Source organism: Peromyscus maniculatus, chromosome 11 (genome assembly GCF_049852395.1).
Source record: "Peromyscus maniculatus bairdii isolate BWxNUB_F1_BW_parent chromosome 11, HU_Pman_BW_mat_3.1, whole genome shotgun sequence".
Classification (NCBI taxonomy): Eukaryota; Metazoa; Chordata; class Mammalia; order Rodentia; family Cricetidae; genus Peromyscus; species Peromyscus maniculatus.
Window position 1 is genome coordinate 71,402,452 of NC_134862.1, and position 21,826 is coordinate 71,424,277.

Sequence of the window (21,826 nt, forward strand, 5' to 3'; positions counted from 1 at the left end):
GAAAAGGAAGCCCCTTGGACTCAGAGGAGAGAATAGGTTCTGTAGCTGAAAGAACCATTAGATATCCTGAACGCTACTCTAAAAATAATGATTCTGTTCATCTAATTCTAACATGTGTTTTTCCTTAAAAACAAACAAACAAACAAACAAAAAACCAAACTCTTAGGGCAAAAAGTCAGCGCATTGCAAACACTTCATGTATCTGCACACATCACCATCCCACAAACCCGAGAGCTCATACACTCTTGTGACAACTCACTAAAACTCTTATGAACCAAGAGCCTATTTTCTTCAATGCTAGACCTTCATTTTCTATCTTTGGCACAAGAAATACTTACATAATTGTCTTCAAATATGGCTTGACTTTTCTTCCTTGATGGAAACAGCATTCCTGCCAACTTTAAAATTTATAGCTACGACCATGTTTTTTTAATTTTTAAAAGCACAGAAAATACCACAATCCTTCAAAGTGATTTTGAAATGAACATTTCTTCATCTTCATAATTACCCCATGTCACACTGAAATGTACTCAGCATACAAATGGAAAGAACATTTACCTTTGATTCTTAGTGCAAAACATTATCTTTGATGGGGTTACTAGAAAATGAGCGACAGAATAAATAGAGGCTAAATTTGATCAATGCGTGCTGTATGCATACATTGAAGCAGCATGCTGAGAACCATTAGTATGTACAGCTAATACATATTAATGAAAAATTAAGTATTGTCTTTGGGATAATGAAATTAGCAACTAAAATATTCTAGAGGCAATCAATCATACGTAAGTTATTATAAATTTTAGTACAAAGTAAAACAGTGGGGTGAGGGAGACAGTTCAGTGGGTATGAAGGTTTGCTATGCAAGCAGGGGACTTCAGGTCAAATCCTCAGCCACCACTCAAAAAAACCACTCATGGCTACAGGTGCTGATAACCCTCGCATTGGGAGTTGACAACAGATGGGCCCCTGGAACTCAGTGGTCACCAGCCTAGCAGAAATGGTGAACTTCTAGTTTAGAAACTATGCCTTAAAAGAAGAGGCACAGAATCATAGAAGACAACCAACATCTTCCTCTGGCCTTACATATGTATGCATATGTCTACACACACTATGCACCACATATGTACATACACACATGTACTACATACCATACACACACACTAACAAAGAACTGTGAGTCTTGTGATCAAGGTCTTTTGTTTTTATGTATGGGAAGGGAATGAAGAAGGGAAGGAGAAGGGAATGAGACAGACAGAAAAGTAGAGGGAGGGGGGACAGAGAGACAGATAGACAGAGACAGAGAACTAACCCTAACAGACTATCCCATAGTTTTCTAACACATTTCCAACTAGTCTCCAATTTTATTGATTTATCTTCTGACACTTCTCAGAGGAACATAAAACAGGGAGTATTCCTTAGTCTGTTTGTTAAACCAGTAAACAAAAAAATGACCCAGTAGCTGCTGGCTTCCAGACTAGTTCTTTAAAAGAAAGTTTGGGGAAAGAGAAGTTCCCACTCTTCTAGGAAAGTTTTAACAGCACGTCTCCTCCCCAACACAATAAAGTTCATCTCACTGGAAAACAGGAGCTGTCTGCTGGGTCAAAGGCTGTGTCTAGAAGTTCTACATTTGAAAATTTTCTTTGAAAATCTAGCAATTAATACAATAATATAGCCCTACAGCCTCTGAGACAAAAAAAAATTACCAAAATTTATTGGAAAAAGAAATAAACTCTAGCCTATAAAAAGACAAAAACCAAAAGATCAGAGAGGGGTAGATAGACAAACAGTCAGACAGACAGACAGACAGACAGACAGGTATTGATCTGAGACAAAGGAACACAGCTGGCTAGGGTTTCACACACCTGTAAACTCAGCACTGGTGATGCAGAGGCAGGAAGTTCAAGAGTTCAAGGCCATCCTTGGCTACATAAAGAGTTAAAGGCTAGCATGGTCATACATGAAATCATGTCTTAGGAAAAAAATAGAGTGTTCAGTAAAATTGAAATTGTAACAATGATTTTGTGATAAGTTTAAGCCTTGAATCCTTTCAAAAGGCATTGGGCTTTTGTTCCATCTCCTTGACTTGGGGTATGCCTTGAGGTAGCACAGTAGCCTCCTTTTCACTTTTGACACACTGCATCTAGGTTATACACAGAGCTGCAATGTGTTTATAAGATTCTAATTGGCATTTGTCCATCACAAAAATCAACTTTGAAGGCAGCATTCCTGTTGTTTCTAATGATGTAAAAACAAGTTCATCTTTTAAACTTCTCAGAGAAGCCAATGAGACAAATAAAGAGCTTGCCATTAGATACCTATCACTTATTAGACAGCCTTCTGAAAGGCAGATCATAATTTATTTGTCTTTATTTCTCCTCTACAGAAACTAATATGACTGCCTGAAGTTCATTGACTGTAAGGAGAAGTGTAAGAAATTCTCAGAGCTCCTTCTAAGCCAAGGAGGAAGAGATATACATTAGAGGTCAAGTTGTGTTGCAGAATGAAATGAGCAGAAAATGGGAAGGGCCATGGGACCAAGAGGGAGAGGACAGATCTACAGGAAAGGCTCATATAGCAGATGCCTATCTGAAGGTAAGAGTGGTCAGTGTAGCTGAAGGACAACTGGGCAAGGGAACATGTTTATCACAGAGCAATGAGAAGTTAACCCATAGCACATTGATGGGAATGGCCAGGAAACACTAATGCACCTCTCAACAGTAAGAGCCACTGGATGAAAAATAGACTGATATCATTACTTCAGCCATGACAGCTACAGCCTCAATCAGATGAGATGGTTTTCTTTGGGTAATTGAGATTCTCCTGCCTAAAACATGCCTATAAATCTCTTGGGCCACTATTTAGTTTAGATCACATGGTCTGCATATATTTCTTCCAAGTCTGAGTAAAATAAAATAAATTGGGTTGATTTTTGGTGTGTCTTATTTTTGTTGTCCCTGTTCTTGAACATTCAGTTCAAGTAAAAGCACATAAGCTTTCTATTTTATATTTAATATAAAATAGGCACTGTTTTGTACTCTTTAGATTATAACAGCTTGCTTGCCATGTTAGAACTAGGATCATGATTCTTCAAACTAAATACTGGCACCATTAACAAGAAAGAAAAAACATAGTGAATTCAGAATCTTAAAATGTAGCATAATGAATAACTATTTGTATATATGACCTGTGAAGAATAGTAACATATAAACAAGTGTATGTAAATCATATTCATTCTATAAAAAGGAGTATACCAACAGTCCACATCTAAATTTTAAAAGTATGTTACTGTTGCTGTTTCCAGTCCTCCTCATTCTGGTGTAGAGAAGTCCAAACAGCTTAATATTTTGGATCTTACAAGTGTTTTTTATTTATTTTTTTATATGTCTTTATTTATTGCCTTTTGAGACAGACTCTCACTCTGTAGCTCAAGCTGGCTAGAATTCAATTCTCAACAACCCTCCTGACTTAGCCTCCCAAATGCTAAGTATGAAGTATCGATTACAAGTATGAACCACCACATCCACCTGGAATTGTATTTGGTATTTCAAATTAATTGAAGAAAGAATATTACCCTGAACTTTAACGTGCAATTATTGTTGCTCCTCTATTGGAGTTCAAGTACAAACTAAAGATCATCTTTCAAAAATATAATGAAAGCCAGGCGGTGGTGGTGCACGCCTTTAATCCCAGCACCTGGGAGGCAGAGTCAGGCAGATCTCTGTGAGTTCAAGGCCAGCCTGGTCTACAGAGCAAGATCCAGGACAGGCACCAAAACTACATAGAGAAACCCTGTCTCGAAAAACTGTGTGTGTGTGTGTGTGTGTGTGTGTGTGTGTGTGTGTGTGTGTGTAATGAGTATTAAAGACACATGACTTTGTGCTCTGCACAAGAAACCCAACTACCATCCTTTATCAAGAGAATAGTAAATTCCCCTGCTCCATGACTATGGGGCTCTAAAGTAGATGGACTCAGAATTAGCCTGACACAGACTGGTTCTGTTTAAAGGTGGTAGAGCTATAGTAGAAACTGATAACGTATGTTTTTATGAAGTAGCAGTAGAAATGCATAGGCAATCAGTTATCTCACGTACTTTGCAAAGCCGATGAAGTCTTCATGGTTGGTGTTAATGTATGAGACTTGAATGTCAATCAACAGCAGGACCTGGAAGACAAACGGAATCACTGTCATGACAACCCATCTTTAAAATTCTCAGATGTTCAATTCAATGATCACCCAGGTTGTTTCTTGGTATTTGGTTTTTAAAGTGATTTTTTATTAAAACAACAAATAATTTTTCTCTTTTTGAGTCCTTTACACTCCAAATTTATAAGTTAAAATCCTCCATGGTAGGTAAGTCCAAGTATCACATGAAGAGAATAGCATTGTAATTCATAGACATATGAACTACTTGCTGTCATAGAACAAAACCTAGAATTATTCTCTTCCTCTAAAGCAGAGGCCATGTTCTAAGGAAAGGCAATCATATATAAGCAATATTACCCCTGAGTTTTCTTCACTCTTTCCATACTTTTCTTTTTAAGCACCCTCTAGGTAACAGAAATATTTCATCTATCAACTCAGAAAGAGAATACATAAAGAAATACAGAACCTGCTTCAGATGAGTCAAGTTCATTGCCTGACTAAAGCTTCAGCCAAAGCTCAGTTAAAACACTGTCTTGACAAAGGATGCTTCCCTGACGTTTCTGCCTGGATAGCTCGTTATTACAGTCCACCATTGTACACTGCCTCGTTTCTTGTACAGCACTAGTACTTGACATGGAGGACCTTCGGCATATTATGCACAGAGCTCCCTCTTTGGTGCCTTGCAGGTGCCCAGTGCCTGGACTAGTGTGTTGAACGACACAGTTGTTGGTGAGATCTATGAAGGGATGGATTGAACACATGTCCGAGGCTACAGTGGGGAACCAAGGGACCTGAGTGAGGCAAGAAGGGGGTGAAGCAAGCAGAAATTGCCAGAAAAAAAGGCTTTATTCTGGAGATTTTCAAATAGAAACTTCTCTTACTGTGCTTCTTTTTGTTCTTTTAACTGCACAATGTCCTTTTTCAGATACTGAGACTTGGTGACAAGTTAAAAAAAAAAAGAAAGAAAGAAAGAAAAAAGAAAATTAAGAAACTCCTACACTTTCATTTTTTGACCCCTTATTTAGAAAAGAAAGAGGAAGAAGAAGAGAAAGATGGGGAGGCGAGGGGAGAAATGCCTCACATAGCCCAGGCTAGCCTTAAACTCACTGTGGACATAAGGATGATCTTAAACTCCCGACCTCTAGCCCTCATATCTGGTGCTGAGAAAGTGAAAGGATGAGAAAAAATGTACTGTTTTCTTTTTCATCCCCCACATGCAACCTGGCCGTTTTCCTAGATAAAATTTAATTTTATCTCTTGAATAATACTGAGGAATTATTATTTTTAATTTAGCTATAGTGTTACCTCTATTCTCCCACCAATCAAGTCAGATTCTCTTAAACATTATATTCCCAGACTCATTTGCCAACATTCCATATCTATGCAGTATAATGTTTAAGTACAAATAAATTGTTCTGGCATAAAGAGTAAAATATCCACAGAATTGCCAGCGTAACCCACAGCTATGATGAGCACCCTGGACACAGACACTCATTAACTTGGACTGTGGTGTAGGAAAACAGTGAAAAAATAAAAGCTATGGCTGTTCTCATTCATATTCCTGGAAATTGGGAGTCTGTGTTCACCCTAGGAAAACGGCCAGGTTGCCATGTGGGGGATGAAAAAGAAAACAGTACATTTTTTTCGCATCTTTTCACTTTCTCAGAGTTCCTCCCTGTGGTCTTACCCAGTCACTGAATATTTAGTTGAAGAAAAATAAATTTACCACTTATAGCAGCAGCAACTCACAAACTCACAAAACTTTTTTTTTAACATGTAATTAGGCATATAGAAACATCTAGAAGAATAGCTGGTACATATGACGTTCTAAAAACATTTAAGAACAAAACTTACAGATTTATGAGTTTACGAGTTTTCATGTTTAATTTTGAGGATTCATTTTTTTACCCTCAATATTTCATGAGCAGGGGTGGTTAATAATTTTTTTAAAAAAAATTAAAGAAAGCAAATGGTAGGAATGTCTCAAAGTATTTTAGAGGCATGGAGAATTGAGAAAATAGGCCAGTATCTGATGAGCTGTATCAAAAGCACAAGGCTCAAGACAGCATGTAGTTCAGAATTCAAATGGGACATCTATCCAAAATGGCATGATTACATTTCTAAAACATGTTTTTCCTCCTGTGCTACACAGGTCCAAACCAGGAGTGACCACAAGCTTCTCGGAGGTGGTGAATAGCTGTCAGGCACTGGGATCATTACTTTGAAAGGAAGACCTAAAACTAGACAGATGGCTCAGTGGTTAAGAATACTTGCTGCATAATCATGAAGACTGGTGTTTGGATCCCAGTACCCAGAATAAGATGAGGCATTTATCATATGCCTGTAACCCCAGCTTCAAGAGAGACATAGACAGGGGGATCACTGGAGCTTGTTGGCTTCTAGCCTAGCCAAGAAAGCACTAGCCTAGTGGTTCTCAACCTTCCTAATGCTGAGACTCTTTAATACAATTTCTTATGTTATGGTGACCCACAATCATAAAATTATTTTTGTTGCTATTTCATAACTGTAATTTTGCTACTGTTATGAATCATAATGTAAATATTTTTGGAGACAGAGGTTTGCCAAAGGCATTGAGACCTACAGGTTGAGAACCACTGCATTAGCCTCATATTCAGAGAGAGACTCTGCCTCAAAATAACAATTGGAAAGTGATACATAAGAAAACCCAATGCTCTCCTCTGGTCTCTGAGCACATGCAGAAGTTCATATGTGTGTGTGTGTGTGTGTGTGTGTGTGTGTGTGTGTGTGTGTGTGTGTGTGTGTCTGTGTCTGTGTGTATGTGTCTGTCTGTATGTATGTATACACACATATATACTCACATATGTGCATATACACTCACACACACATGTAAATAAATACTTTAAAGAAAAGAGGGAGATACCTATCCCATCACTAATCCCCCACTTGGAGAATGAATTAATCCGTACATCAAAGACACAGCTGGAAGACTCCTCTGAAGTCAGAAAAGGCCATCATTTTCCATCTCTTCTGTGCCCCAACGAATGAATAGCAGCTCAAGTTAATGCTGTGGTTTTAATGTTCCCCATCTCATGGTGCTATTGGGGAAGTTCTGGAACCTTCCGATAGAGCCTAGCTGGCAGAAGTCAGTAGGGTGAACCCTGGAAAGTTATTACCAGCCCTGGCTCCAGGTTCACTCCTTGGTTCCTGGTTTGTCAGCACGTGACCAGATCCTGTCACATGCTCCTGCCACAATGATCTGTGATGTTTCTCCATATCTTCCCACCATGATGGACTGAAATCCTCTGAAGCTGTGAATCAATGCAAGCATTTTCTCCTTAGGTTGTCTATGTTGGCTACTGTGGTCACAGCAATGCCAAAGAAACTAATACCAGAAGGCTGTACTAGAGAAGTAGGGTTGTTATGATTCAACTGACCATGTAGTTCCTGGGCCTTTGGAAATGGTTTACAGGAGGAATTTGAAAATTTGGAGACATGGGTTAGAGAAACCCTAGAGTTTTTCACATTGCACAATTATTATACTCTGGCAAAGGATTTGTCTATGTTTAGCCTATGTCTTGAAATTTTTAAGGGTGAATTCAAAAGTAAAGAACTGGTTATTTGGTGAGGGAACTTCAAGACAGCATTGAAATCAGGCAGGTGGTATGGTTTATTGCTGGCTGCTTTTATTAAGATTCGAAGTAAGCATTCGGAGAAAACTATGTGGGAAAACGCTGTTTGGGAAGGAAAGTGAGCTCATTTGCTTTGTCAGACAAAGAGCTGTAGCTTTTAAAGAATTTAGAGCAATTAAAGAAAACCTAAGCACTCTGCACAAGATAACAGGAGTTCCCCAAGAATATTTCAGATATTGGTCAGATCCTACCCATTATAGACCCTAAATACAAAACTTCAAACCCACTTCAGAGACTTCCCCTTGATAAGCAAGTACCTCTAGAGCACCCTGCTCACATATGAAAGTGCTTCCCAGGTTCAGCGCCTAGGCAATCAAAGGTCACTACAGCCACAGCCAAGAGGCCTGACACTGTTCAGACACAGAGTACAACTTGGCATTGCCCATGAAGTGCATGATTTGCAAGCATGCAGAACCCAAGATTTATGGGGTCACAGAGGCTTCCACTAATACTCCAAGGAAAAGCCCACGAGACTAGGCATCACGTACCAGGGTCCAATTCCTTGCAGGAATACCCTAACATAACACAAAGACATGAGCATGATGGCTAAGTTACAGTGGGAACTGCAGGATGTTGGAGATACCAGGAATGTGGGTCAGTTGTTTAACTCTGGATCCTGCAGAGAGAGGAGAGGAGCCAGCCCAGGAGAAGAGCTAATGTGTACCGAAAGTGGTAAGACCGTGAGGACAGGGCTGCTGAGCGCATTGGAGCTCAGATGATGCCTTTATATTCCCTAGATGCTGGAAATTTCCTCTTCTGGGTTTTAGTCTCGGTTTCGTCCGATTTTTCCTTACTGGCCTCTCTCCTCCTGCTACTTAACTCTGTACCATTACGAAATAGAAGCATGTAACTTTCTTTTTTTTTATTTTACAGAAGTTAACAGCTAAGAGACTGCCTTGAGTCTGAGTAGAGACTCTGACAGACTTTCAAGCAATGTTAGAATGTGAAGACTTCAGAAAGCTTATGGTTTGATCAAGTGTACTTTTCTTTATGACAAGCCACGAGCCTTTCTTTGGTGGTATAGGTATGGTGTTGTAGTTTGAATTTGAAATGTCTCCCTGGCTTATGTTTTGAAGGCTTGTTCCCCACATGATGGTGGCATTGTGGAAGACTGGACTTTGTGAGGTGGATCCGAGCTGGAGGAAGTGTGTCACTAGGGGACAGTCTTTGAAGATTATGACCACCTGTTGTACGGGACTATCCTCTGAGCTGAACGACTGCATTGTCAGGATTTGGGTTGTGCCTGCTCACCGAAGATCATCACAGCTGGCCTTGTTGACTATTGGCACTCCTTCTTAGAAGGGGATAGGGAGGTTCATGGCACCCCTACCTGAATATCCTCCCAACCTTTCCTACCAGGTATGGGGAGTTCTGCCCTAACTCCACATGACCTTGCAGTCTCTGAGAAGGGCCAGAGGATATATTTAGGGACAGGTTAAGGGAAGGGACTCCATCATACAACCGTGGAGGAGTCACCATCCATGCTAGGTACAGACCTTCTATAGTGGCTGCTTTAAGGTCAGCCATTCTCCTGCCTAAAGCTGCTCGCCTCTTCCTCTGTAAGTAAGCCTAACAAACCCACTCGCTCTGCAGAGTGAACTTTAGTGGAACTGCAACTTAGTTTGTCATTGAGACTGTAGGAGGAAGGAATACAAAATAACACTTCCCTCCCTTGAGTTGTTTCTGTCTGGTATTGTGTTCACAGTGATGCAAAGGTAAGTAACTAATTGGAACAAAGAGCTGTGCATGGATTTCATCCTTATAAAATGTCCATGAGTTAACTACCACTGCTTATCCTAAAGGTGTACATACACACACACACACACACACACACACACACACACACACACACACATATATATATATATGCAAGTTGGAACACTGAAATAATTCAGCAGGTAAGGATACTTGCATCAAGCCTGATGACCTGAGTTTGACCTTTATAACACGCATGATGCACACACACGATAAATATTTTTAAAGAATGAAAATAACTTACAAAATGTTACCTAGAATGTAAGAGTTAGAGCTTGGATTTGAAGCTCAGGCAGTCTAAGCTAAGAGTGCACTATCTTAATAACAATTAGAGTTCTAGTGGTACAGTGAGCTAGCCTGGCATACTTCACAATTATGTAGGGATCCACCATGACTCAACCATAGATAGCCTTTTTGGACTGTAGTCACTATGATTGCCTCCGAGTAGCCCTAGACCACACCCATCCCCCTTCACACGGCCTCTCAGCATGCTATAAATATACAACACTTTGGGCTTCTACGAGTGTTAGGACCTGACCCTGATGCCAGGACTGTGCCTGACTCTTTGATATTAGCATGACATAAAATAGGCATATCCCAGCCAGAAGTGATGTCTTCTGTCCTGGTGACTTTAGAGGCGTATGTCTACTGATGCAAATCCTGGGGTCCACCTTAAGCTACTGCAAGCCAGGACTCTGCTTCAATCAGAAGTGTATTATGAACTTAAGTCTGTGGAGCCACCAATCTGTCTGCTTACTCTCCAGGTCCATGACCCTGGGTTCTTGGACACTGTGGCCTAGATGTTCCAGATCTAATGCTAAATTGAATATGTCATTTTACCGAAACAAGAAAAAAATGAAAATGTCAACATGAAAATGTCAGCACCTGACCTATATAGGGTCACAGTGATGGTAAAACAACATACTACTTTTCCCCCAATATTAGTTTTACTCGGGATCCCTATGAGTTAATCTTATATGCCATCATTCGAGCGTTACAGGATAAAAACACAAGTCAAAGCATCCTGTTCATTTAAAATCAAATGTAGTTGATTTTTTTTAGACCAGGACTGTGATAGGCAGTTTTCACTGTCAACTTGATATAACCTAGAGAGAGCCACCCAGAGAGAGTCTCAATGAGGGAATGCATATAGCCGGTTGGCCTGTGGCCATATCTATAAGGGATTTTTTTTCTTGGTTATTTGAGGTGGAAAAACCTACCCTGAGTGTGGCCATTTCATAGTCAGGGCCCTGATCAGTTTAGTGAAAGTGAGCAAGGAAGAGCCACACATTCCTTCCTCTCTGTTCCTGACTGTGGGTATGATGTAAGAAGCTGCTTGGAGTCCCTGCTACCTTGAGTGTTGTGTGGTGATGGAACGGTAAGCCAAAAGAAATCCTTTCTCTCCTAAGCTGTCTTTTGTCAGGGAGACGTTATCACAGCAATGGAAATAAAACTGGACAGGGTCTCATGGAGCCTGGCCTAGCCTTAAAATGGCTACGTAACAGAGAATGGACCTGAATTCCTAATCCTCCTGCCTCGACTTCCTAAGTGCTGCAATTACAGAATTTGATAGAACTGGCTTGTACTGGTCCAGCAGCAGCCAAGACATTAGATGGGGAAAGGGAACCTCTAGCTTGGGACTATACGTCTGAGATTCCTGGCTTCATTTCACTGGCTCGTGAGTTAATGCTGGCTAGGTTACAATACCTCTTTTCTCTACTTTGGGCTGCTATCCAAGATTGTAAAAGCTGGAAAATAAGTGGAAATTATAAATGGTGGGCAATTAATTTTCAAAGCACACTGATAAAAAAGTAGTAACAATCAGTTCCGAGCTCAAGCAGAGAAAACAGTTTCCACTGGGGTCCCTCACAAATGCCCCAGCCTGCCAAGCCTCTGGGACTCTCTTCACTTCCTGCTTCCACTCTCCCATTATGCAAGCTGTGTGTGTCTCTCTTACTGTGGTTTCTACTCTCTATTTTTTTCTCTTCTCTTCTTCTTCTTCTTCATTTTTTTTTCTCCTTCCCATTCCAACCCATCTGACAATCATAAAATCTTGGAGTACTAACTTATGGACGCACTCAGAGACCATATAGAACAACAGCCCAATCCTGCCCATGTAAAAACACCAGCAGTCCTAAGAAGTGATTTTCACAAGAACACACTGTTACTTGGGAGAGAACGCATGGCCCAAGTCCAGTATTCTCTCTGCACGAAGCTTGCAGCTGTGGTGTGGAAGAGCATTTGAAAGCCTTAGTATTTTCCATTATCGTGTTGATAAGTAACTAAGAAATAGCCATTTTGACATGAGAATTTGCTATCCTTTCCTCAAATAAAGTATCCTCCCTTAAAAATTATCTTTCCAAGTCAGAGTGCTAGGGTTTGAAAATGGTTTCAAGGTCATTCCTTACAAGCCAAGTGAATTTGCAAAGTAGTTCTGAATGTTTAAAATATTAGTTCCTAAACATCTTTCTCCAATGGTAGATTTCACAGGCAAGTTCATAGAAATCTGTAAGAAAAATGTTTAGAATTTTTTTAATATCCTGGAGTTTATGTACAAATCCATTAATACATGAGAAATCCATCTAAAAGGAAAAAATGTAGTGTGTTTCTGGTTCAATGGTTATCAACGTGAGCAGTGTGTATATGCTGGAACAGTAACATGATAGTCATGGAAGGTTGAGGGGGAAATGACAGCACTTCCTGTGTGGAAGGTAGGTTGTTCCTGGTTGTTGATCTGTTCACTGAGACAGGATCTTACACTGTAGCTCAGGCTGGCCTCCGTGGACTTGTGGCAATCCTCCTGCCTCTGCTTCTCAAGTGCAGATATTGCAGATGTGAGCCCCCATGCTTGGCTCTGGATTTGTACTGTTGATTTTAAATTTTAGAATTCTGGATCCTTGCATAAGACTTTGGTATAGTAGTAACATATATACGTATATATAATTCATAAAAAGTAAAAGCAAGCATGATGTTGTTATGTCCTTTACTGTTTTGTGATTGAGGACTAGACAACAACCAGATACCTTTGTGGTGATGTATTGTGTATCACATAAAGCTTGCCTGAGAATCAGAGGACAGAGCCAGCCACTAGATTAAACATAGAGGCCAGGCAGTGGTGGCACCCACCTTTAATCCTAGCATCTCTGTGAGTTCAAAGCCACCCTGGACTATGTGAGATTGATTCAGTCTAGGAGAGAAACAGAGCCAGGCAATGGTGGCACACACCTTTAACCCCAGTATTTGGGAGTCACACACCTTTAATCCCAGCACTTGAGATCTCATGCCTTTGCTACCAGTATTTGGGAAGCACACTCGCCATTAATCCCAGCACTAGGAAAGAAGTGAAATGGGCTGGGCAGAGAAAGGCATAGAAGGCTTGAGGAAACAGGAACTAGAAGCCTTTTCAGCTGACTCTCTGATCTTTCAGCATTTAGCCCAATATCTGTCTCTGGGTTTTTATTAGAAGACCACTTAGGATTCATGCCACACACCTTGGTAAAATCCTTCCACAAAGGCACTGCCACCAGGAAAATCTTCACTCACCTGGTCCTTGGTCTTCCCTTCTCGCTCACGGATGTGGTTAGCAACAATCCTTTCTGTTTCCTCACAAAGTCTGGGGAAGTTAGCCAGCTGTCAAGAAAACATGTCCGGGCATTAATGTTACACAAAGTTGTACCACAGAAACAGAGCAGAGGTGCGTGATGCTATTACAGAGGCTGTTCCTTCTGAGAGCAAAAGAGAAACTTGAGTTTTTACAGGAGATTAACCCCAGCAGCCCTGTCAACTAGGGGGAGATGCCTCAAACCCAGGACAGTGGTTCTCTGGAAATAAAGCAGAAACCCAGTGTCCTGGCTAGTTTATTGTCAACTTGACAGAAGTTGGAATTATTTGGGAAGAGGGACTCTCAATTAAGAAAATGCCTCCATAACAGTTGCCGGTGGACAAGTCAGGAGTGCCTGTTCTTAATTAGTGATTGATGGGAGAGGGCCCTGCCCATTGTTGACAGTGCTGCCCCTGGGTAGGTACTCCTGAGCTGTATAAGAAAGCAGGCTGAACAAGCCACGGAGAGCAAGCCAACAAGCAGCTCTCTTCGTGGCGTATGTTTTAATTCCTGCCTTTAGGTTCCTGCCTTAAGTTCCTGCCTGACTTCCTTTGATGATGGGCTGTGATGTAGAAGTGTAAGTTGAAACAGACCCTTCCCCTCCAAGCTGCTTTTGGTCATGGTGTTTTATCGCAGCCATAGAAACCCTAACTAAGACACCAGGCAGATGCATCATCGTTGAGGCTTGTCAGGACTTTCTGGCTATTGAAAAACTCAGAGAGGAAATAATAGTAGCTTTGACAGAAATGGCAACAGTGGAAATAGAAAAGAATGGGCACACCCCTGGCTAATTCCAAGTAAATGACTAATTCCAATGGTAAGAAAACACACATTGACAAACAAAATAGCATTATATAAACAGCAAACAGTGGCCGTTACAAAATGTTTTTAATTAATATATTTATGTAAGTTTATATGTATATACGGATGCCTATGTGACTATATGTGCTTATGCATGGAAGGGTATGTCACAGCTGTACATGTGTGTGTACATGTACAGGCTAGAAGAGGGTGCTGGAGTCTTTCTCTATCACTCTCTGCCTATTTCTCTGAAGCAGGTTCTCTCCCTGAAGCTGAGGCTTACTCTTGGCTAGGCTGGAAGCCTGCAAACTCCAGCCCTCAGAGCTGGGGTTTCAAACATTTGCAGAGATACCCAGCTTGTCACCTAGGTATCGGGATCCAATTTGCAGTCCTCCTGATTGTATAGCAAACATTCTTAACTGCTGATCCATTTCTCTAATCCCTCAAATCACATTCTCATAATGTTTAATGACATGATTTCACAATGTGATATAAGGGAAGGAAACTGAGCAACTACATAGATAATATTCTGATACCAAAACACCACCCTGAATTCTCAGATAAACCACCCCAAGAACCTTACAAATTTATAGGCTCTTGAATAACATTTCCTCAAGCTTGAAAGAAGTTAGGAAAAGGCCTCCCTGAGAGATGCTGCTTGAAGTCACCTGGGGTCATTATGCACACTGACAGTTTGCATATTGCATATTTGTTTCCCAGAAAGATAAAAGCCCCAGCCTTTCATGGAGCCAACTCAAGAACAAGATCACCCAATCTCTTAATGGTACAAGTCTACTATCTGTGAAAAGAGAAAGCTGAACACACACAGTACAGTATGAATAGTACTAACTCTTTCAACTATGCGTAAGTTTATTCCTCTGAAGAGGTTTCTATAGTGGAGTATTTTATACCACTATCAAAAAATAGAGAAAACTAACTGCTTTCATAACTCATAAGCACTTGCTGTATATGCATGAAGACCCAAGTTAACCTTCCAGAACCATGTTTAAGAAAAGAAATCCAGGGATGGCAGCAAAAATGTCTGTAATCCCATTCCTGGGAAGATTGGGAAAGGAGGGTCCCTGAGGCTCCCTGGCCAGCAAGGCCAGCCTGCATGACAAGTCCCGGGCCAATAAGAGATCCGGTCTCAAAAAGCAAGGTGGGCAGTACCTGAGGTTCTCATCTGGCCTCTACATTCATGTATACCATATATACATGAACACACACACACACACACACACACACACACACACAAACACACACGTCTTTCTGGGCTTGTTTTACCCCCTGAGCTCAATTTTACCATGAAAGCAGCCTGTAGTTTTATACCAACAGCTGAAACAAAAGTAAACAGACTAAATTCTACGGGAAACGAAAAACAACAAAATCCCTGACCTCACATGAGTGTGTTGGGGGTGTGAATTAGAGACAACACCAGGCAGTGTAAGCCATAAGCATCTTTAAAAGTCATCAGTGAAATGCATATATTGGCTATGTGCCTGATCTGCAAAGGGTTCCAGGGGCATAAAATTAAAAAATGTTGGTTTTCATTGTGAGTTTACACATGTGGTGCTTAATTCTTATAATGAACACAGGAAAGGGGGCATCAAAGTTCTTCTGACATTCAAAATGAATTCTGATGAGGCTCTGTACCCTCCACCTCGTCAGCTCATTTAGTAGGAATCGCTGGGTGTTCATGCAGTCCTCCTTTCTGCTCTCAAACACACTCTGTCCTGATTGCCAGCTCTGTGTCCGCCTCACTTCCGTATCTCTTAAGGTGCAATTACAATTTCCATAATCATTTACGTCATTATAACTCTCAAGGGCTTTTGCTCTGGCATTCAATTAAAAGCCTACATTGCAAAGAACTCTAATCGTGTCTGCCTAAATAATGCTGATCTAAAAAGCACCACATTTAGACTTTAATTCCCCATTAATTACTCATATTCTGTAAATTATTCATAAGGGATCAGTGAAGGAAGGCTTTGCTACCAGTGATAGACACTTTATATCCTTTGATTTCTATCACATCACTTGCTAGGCAATTTCCATCCACTGGCTGCTATCAGAGCACCTGATGTTGAATCTTACAGTGTGGAAGGCTGGTTAATTATGTAAATATGCAGTCACACAAGAAGAATGTTCTCAAAAAGCAAGAGAGAGAAAGCATGGAGAAATCAATAGTTAAACCTACTGTAAGAATGCCTCTTGGGACTGAATGCCCTTGCAATGAGACTGAAACTTTCAGTCACACTCTACATTGATTAAATGGCAAATTACTGCCAAATACCTTCTTGTTTAAATCACTTGACTATTCTTAAATAATGAAGCTTCAATGAAGAAATAATACAACTTTTTTTTTCAGAATCCAATCCTTGAATGTTTGATTCTGAGAAAATTTTAATGATACACATTCTGAGAGAAATTTGCACTGTAATAAAAAGATACAAAGCTACATCTTAATTATGTCCAATAGTTTAAGTGTTATTTGGGGTTGTGTATACCTATTTTGGGGAACCTTGATACAAAAATTTTAGTATGAACCACATTTTTCTCTGGGGGTAAAAGAAACACTTGAAAGATATTTCCATCCAATAAAACAAAAATTACACACTTATAAAATTTACTAAACATTAATTAATCAGATCATAAAAGCCAGGCAATTCAGTTTCTCCTGGGATAGGCATGAGCCAACCAAGGATTCTGTGGCCTCAAGAGTAACTTTTGGGGTAATTAATCACTGTTCATGGACCTGTAGCAGGGATCCCAGAGAAAACAGACCAGGGCTAGAACAGTTTCTTTCATCTATTAGACCTGACTGTGAGTCTCGCTGACGACAGATATGGGCTCTTTATTTGTTCATCTAATAGCTATAAACTTTCAGATGTTGACCACTTGTTACAAACTAACCAGCAATTATAACTGCACTGCTCATGAAAACATTTAAAATTTATTTCATTCATGTGAATTAAGCATGCTGCCCTCAAGAGTCTCTAGAAATCCTTTGCTTGTGTTTGGCACCTTGTTGGATTTATACAGGAGATGAGAAAATGGTCGTCTCTGAAGAAAGGAGAACTACATTCACCCACGTTCACAAAAGATTGGAAATGGGGAGCGATTTTTAGTGCAGAGCTCTCAGGAAATGGTGAGGCTCCTCTTCAGAGCACAGAAGTAGTCTCTGTTTCACCAATGGCATTTGGGGACGCTACAAAGCTAGTAGAGTAGGGAGAGGAGCCAGCTCCTGGCTGGAGGGGCTTGGATAAAGTGACTACAGAGCAAGAAATGTGTCAGCTGCCCTCCTCCAAGTGGGCAAATTCCAAATCTCTAAACCTCAAATACTTTCTTCAACTAGAGGGAGAAATGATGAGGTGTAGGATGGAAAAACTTTTAAGCAGAAATAAAGAGAACTTTCGAGTTATTCAGCAAATGCTAAGAAATTAAAATTTCAAAGTCCAACCTTGGCTGGAATAAAGCTTTACTGTTGTCGGTAAAGGCACGCTTGGTTTCTTGAGGAATGCAGAAGACATTCAAACAGGTTGGGGGCGGAGGGGTTGACACTGTCTCCAAACAGTACCTGAAGGTCTTTCTTAGTCGGGGTTTTGTCTCCCGTCATCCCGAGTTTATCTTTGGTAGACACATTAATGAGCAGTTAAGTTGGGAAAAGAAGCTAAGCAGAAGGTAGGAGGAAAAGCTAAGCATTGGGCCTGGATTTCCTACAGTGTCCAATAAAAGCTTCAGACAATAACCAGCCTGATTTAGAGAAACTGAAACTCAGGTCTTTTACCCAGAGTTAAAGTCCATCACCATGGAGCCACTGAACCTATCCGATGCTTTATGACCTTTCCCTTCACCCTACTTCGGCCATGTTGACTGTCACCTGCTACATTGATAACACGTGATTTCTTTTTTTAATTTTTTTATATTTATTTATTTATTTATTTATTTATTTATTTATTTATTTATTTTTGGTTTTTCAAGACAGGGTTTCTCTGTGTAGCTTTGTGCCTTTCCTGGAACTCGTTTTATAGACCAGGCTGGCCTCGAACTCACAGAGATCCGCCTGCCTCTGCCTCCCGAGTGCTGGGATTAAAGGCGTGCACCGCCACCACCGCCCGGCTGTGATTTCTTTATTCTACCAACAGTGCATCCAAAATTACTATTGGGGATGAAAAGGATGGCTTCGGGTTGCAAACAGAACTGAGCTCAACAAGGCAAGTCCCCACAGTCAGAGCTTATATTCCCAGGGTCCCTTCACTGTCTAACAATGAGAGACATACAGAGTCCAATTCACACAGTCACATGTGCTGAAAGGAAAAGGACGGGTAAGATGAAGACTAGGGGACCTCCTGGGTGTTTAAAGACGGAAAAATTGTGAAACTGTATCTAGAAAATTCAAGAAAGACTCTGATCACATGGCCTTTGAACACCTGGAGGAAGCAAATGTTTGATTTTTGTAGCTACTTCAGTGCACAGAAAGGAATGAAAGTCCCCACGGCCGTGTCTCTTCGGCCTGCTGAAGGACACTAGTGCAACTGGAATGGAGAGGAGAGAAGGGAGGTGAGACGAAACAGGGGCAAGATTATAGCAGGTCTTGAAAAGCCCGGTCAGGACTTGGGATTCTCTTCTTTAGTTTCTATGGACTCTGGGCCATATATTAACTGACCTAACATGCCACAAAATTGGGCATTTCCAAACAGCACTTTTGAATGCAAAGTTCTTCTTTGGGTTTCTTATGGCCAACTAAGGTGTCTTTTTTCTTCTTGAAAAAAAAAAAATTCTAAGCAGTGAGGAAAAGAATCAATTAATTGGTAGCATGGTGATCCAAGAATGTGGTTTCCCAAAAGGCCAATAAATGGCACAGTTGCTAAACTGTGGTCAAAAAACAAGTTGTTCCTTTCTGTGCTTCCTGCAAAGAACTTCGGGACCTTGTGCCAGAGAAGAAGAGGGAAAGGCGGGCGGATGAAAACTGATGCCCACCAGAAAAATTCCAAAGTTGAGATGTCCCTGGAGAGAAGCCAATCGGCTCATAAAGCCCTAATGTCCTTGCCTTGTTATCCTGTGCCGCAGAGACAAGAGTGAGAAAATGTCTGAGAAGAAATGCTTTCCCCAGAGTTAAAAAAATCTAGCTCCATGCAGTGTTGTCTGAACATACAGAGACCCCATATGTTTTAACCTAATGTGTGTTTATATGGCACAAGGAAAAAAATGTTAAAAGATTTTACACATAAAGCAATCAACATGAGGAGGTATAAATGAAAACAATGCTCTGAGTATATGTGTGTACAGGTATGTGAAACTATAATAGAGCTAAAATAACTATATATTTTATATGGCCTGGAGCAGTCTTGTTTTACTCTTATAATTATGGTGAAAGTATTAATAGTACTCCCTTTAACTCTCAAGAATGTCCTGCCCTGGACAATAAATTATATAGTCACTTTCTCAATGCCTCATGTTCAAAGGGGTCAAATAATGAAGTGTTAGCATATGTAACATTAATTAGGATTTTTTTCTGAAAAAAAAATTTAATTTTAATTATACTAGTTTTAAAATGAGAGGTTAATGGTAGACTTAAGGCCAAAAACACTGAGCATCAAAATAAAGCATAAAGAATGACAGATGTTTGGATGAAAACCTGTCCAGATGTCTTCATTTTCAAAGAAATGACTAAAACACTCTTTCGAAACCAAGTGCATATTTCTTTAGCATCAAGGAACTTAAGAACATGTAAATTTTTAATAAGTATTTATACAGTGCCTCTCCTGGGGGTTTAGTCATTGCAAGCGGTTCTAGGGTTTGGGAGATAAAAGGCAAAGCTCTTTGTTATAAATAAACTTATAATCAGCAAGAGGAGGGACTCACATGAGCAAATGAACACATACAAATTCCCACACCCTAGCTCAGGCATGATGAGAGAAACAGACATAGGTTAGCAACTGAAGCATGGAGACGGGAGTAAGGAAAGGGGCCAGGAAAGGACTCCCAGAGGCCCTCCAGGAAAGCATTCAGGAAATGATGAAGAGTGTGCGGGATCTTTATAAATGAGGAAGGACTGAGGAAGACAGGAGAGGAAAAGCAGACATTTAAGACAAAGAGAATTGCATGTACAAATGCCAAAGACATGAAAAGTCTTAGAGGGGGAGTGGATGGCGGCCATAACAAGTAGGGGGACAACAGATAAAGTGGAACAAGTACTTAGAAATTAGATGGCAAAGTGCAGACCTAAGTGACTTAAATTTATGCTCAAGGCTTGAAAGGGTATTAATTTTAATAAAACAAACAAAATATAGGTCTGAATTTTAGAAAGGCTACTTTGATAGCATAGAGGAGGGTGAATTTGAGGGTACTGAGGTTAGAGGTCAAAGGATCAGGAGACCACTAGAGGAATCTTCAGAACCTAAGAGAGGACATAATGTAGTTGTAGTAGTTGGGGGACAGTGTCTTGGTTTGCATCTGTAATGTCTCCCATAGACTCTGTCTGGAGCCATCAGGCCTTAGTTTTTAGCATTAGTAGGAAGGCTAGGGATCTGTGAAGCAACAGGGCATGACTAGAGGAATTGCATTGTTAGACATGGATCTCTCAAGGTTATATGTGCCATGGGTTCTAGTCATGGTCTCTGCCTATTGGTTTATGAAATATGAACAGTTGACTCATATACCCCCCACCACGCATCTTCTCAGCCAGAAAAAACTGGATTTTCTCTAAAACCATGAGCTAAATGAAACCTTTCCTCACTAAACTACTGATACAGACCATTTTAAAAGGCTTGGTCTGGAGGTGTCAATTTGGGAATCATCAATATTTCAAGGTGTAAAGGGTAGTTGAATGATAAGAGACATGATCTGCCAACTAAAACCACAGCAAGAAAAGAAGGATGTCCATTATCAAGCTCAGTAGAATCCCAGAGTTTACAGGGAGGCAAATGTGGAGAGCCATTGAGAACAAAGATGGAAAAGAATGAGTGAGAGAGAGGCATGGCCACTTCAAAACAAGAGTGACTTTCAAGAGGAGTAAGAGTGTCCAGAAGTTATGGCAGACAGGCCCCAGTTGACCTTGGCAGTGAGTATCTCCAGAAAGTGGTAGAGTGCAAGCCAGATGGAGGTTGAAAAATTAACTGGAGGAGAGAAGGACAGAAGAAAGGCTTGAGGTGGAGTTTTTCTTGGTCATAGGTATGTGCTGGCCTTGTTAATGTGACAGAGAATGTGACTGTACAGACAACCAAAGACTCCTAAGAGCAAGTTTTCCTAGGAAGTGAGAGTGGAGGTATGAATGTTAACCTTGACCAGAGCCAGTGTCTTATCAGAGATAAAGATAAGGCAGGAGGGTGCTCTGACTACAGGAAAGCTTGGGGGGTTGGAAGATAAGAAGCCAATCTCCTGGTTTATGGCCCCCATGAAATTATCATGTAAAGGTGAAGAAGAGATATTCAATTTAGTGTCCCTGTATGGAGAATATGAGGAGTCACTAATTGGAATCCAATGGAGTATTATTGAATAGCATTAAGATTACATGAAGATACAAGCCTCAGTACATTGTGGCACCCATCCAACAAAGGGGCACATGGTTTCCAAGCTTCTTGGGAACTCAGGATGAAGACAAATGTTCACTTTTACCATCCTTTGAGTTTCAACTAGTAGAAACATTAAATCAGGCAGAAATTAAGTAACTGATCAACAAATCAAAGGTGTCTCACTCACCCAACTCTCTCTCCAACACAGTGGGCTCTCCGATTTAAAACTCCTACTCTTGTGTTTTTGAATGTAGGTCTCAGAGGCAAAGAGGAAAGTACCTTTCAAATATCCTCTGAGCTCTTCCATTAATTCTTTAATGGCCTTTTAAAAAATCTAAGGAAAG

The 21,826-nt window shown here is 40.5% G+C and overlaps 1 protein-coding gene across 8 annotated transcripts in view; it reads right to left on the bottom strand.

Moving 5' to 3' along the window:
• The window catches only part of Dnm3 (dynamin 3), a 495,138-nt gene that overhangs the window by 289,576 nt on the left and 183,736 nt on the right, over positions 1–21,826 (bottom strand). For all 8 annotated transcript variants that reach the window (XM_076547837.1, XM_076547834.1, XM_076547833.1 and 5 more), the window contains exons 11-12: positions 13,113–13,199; positions 4,091–4,161 (exon numbers count right to left, since the gene is read on the bottom strand). In XM_076547837.1, the coding sequence (XP_076403952.1) occupies positions 4,091–4,161; positions 13,113–13,199 (158 nt within the window). The remainder of the gene's footprint in view (positions 1–4,090; positions 4,162–13,112; positions 13,200–21,826) is intronic.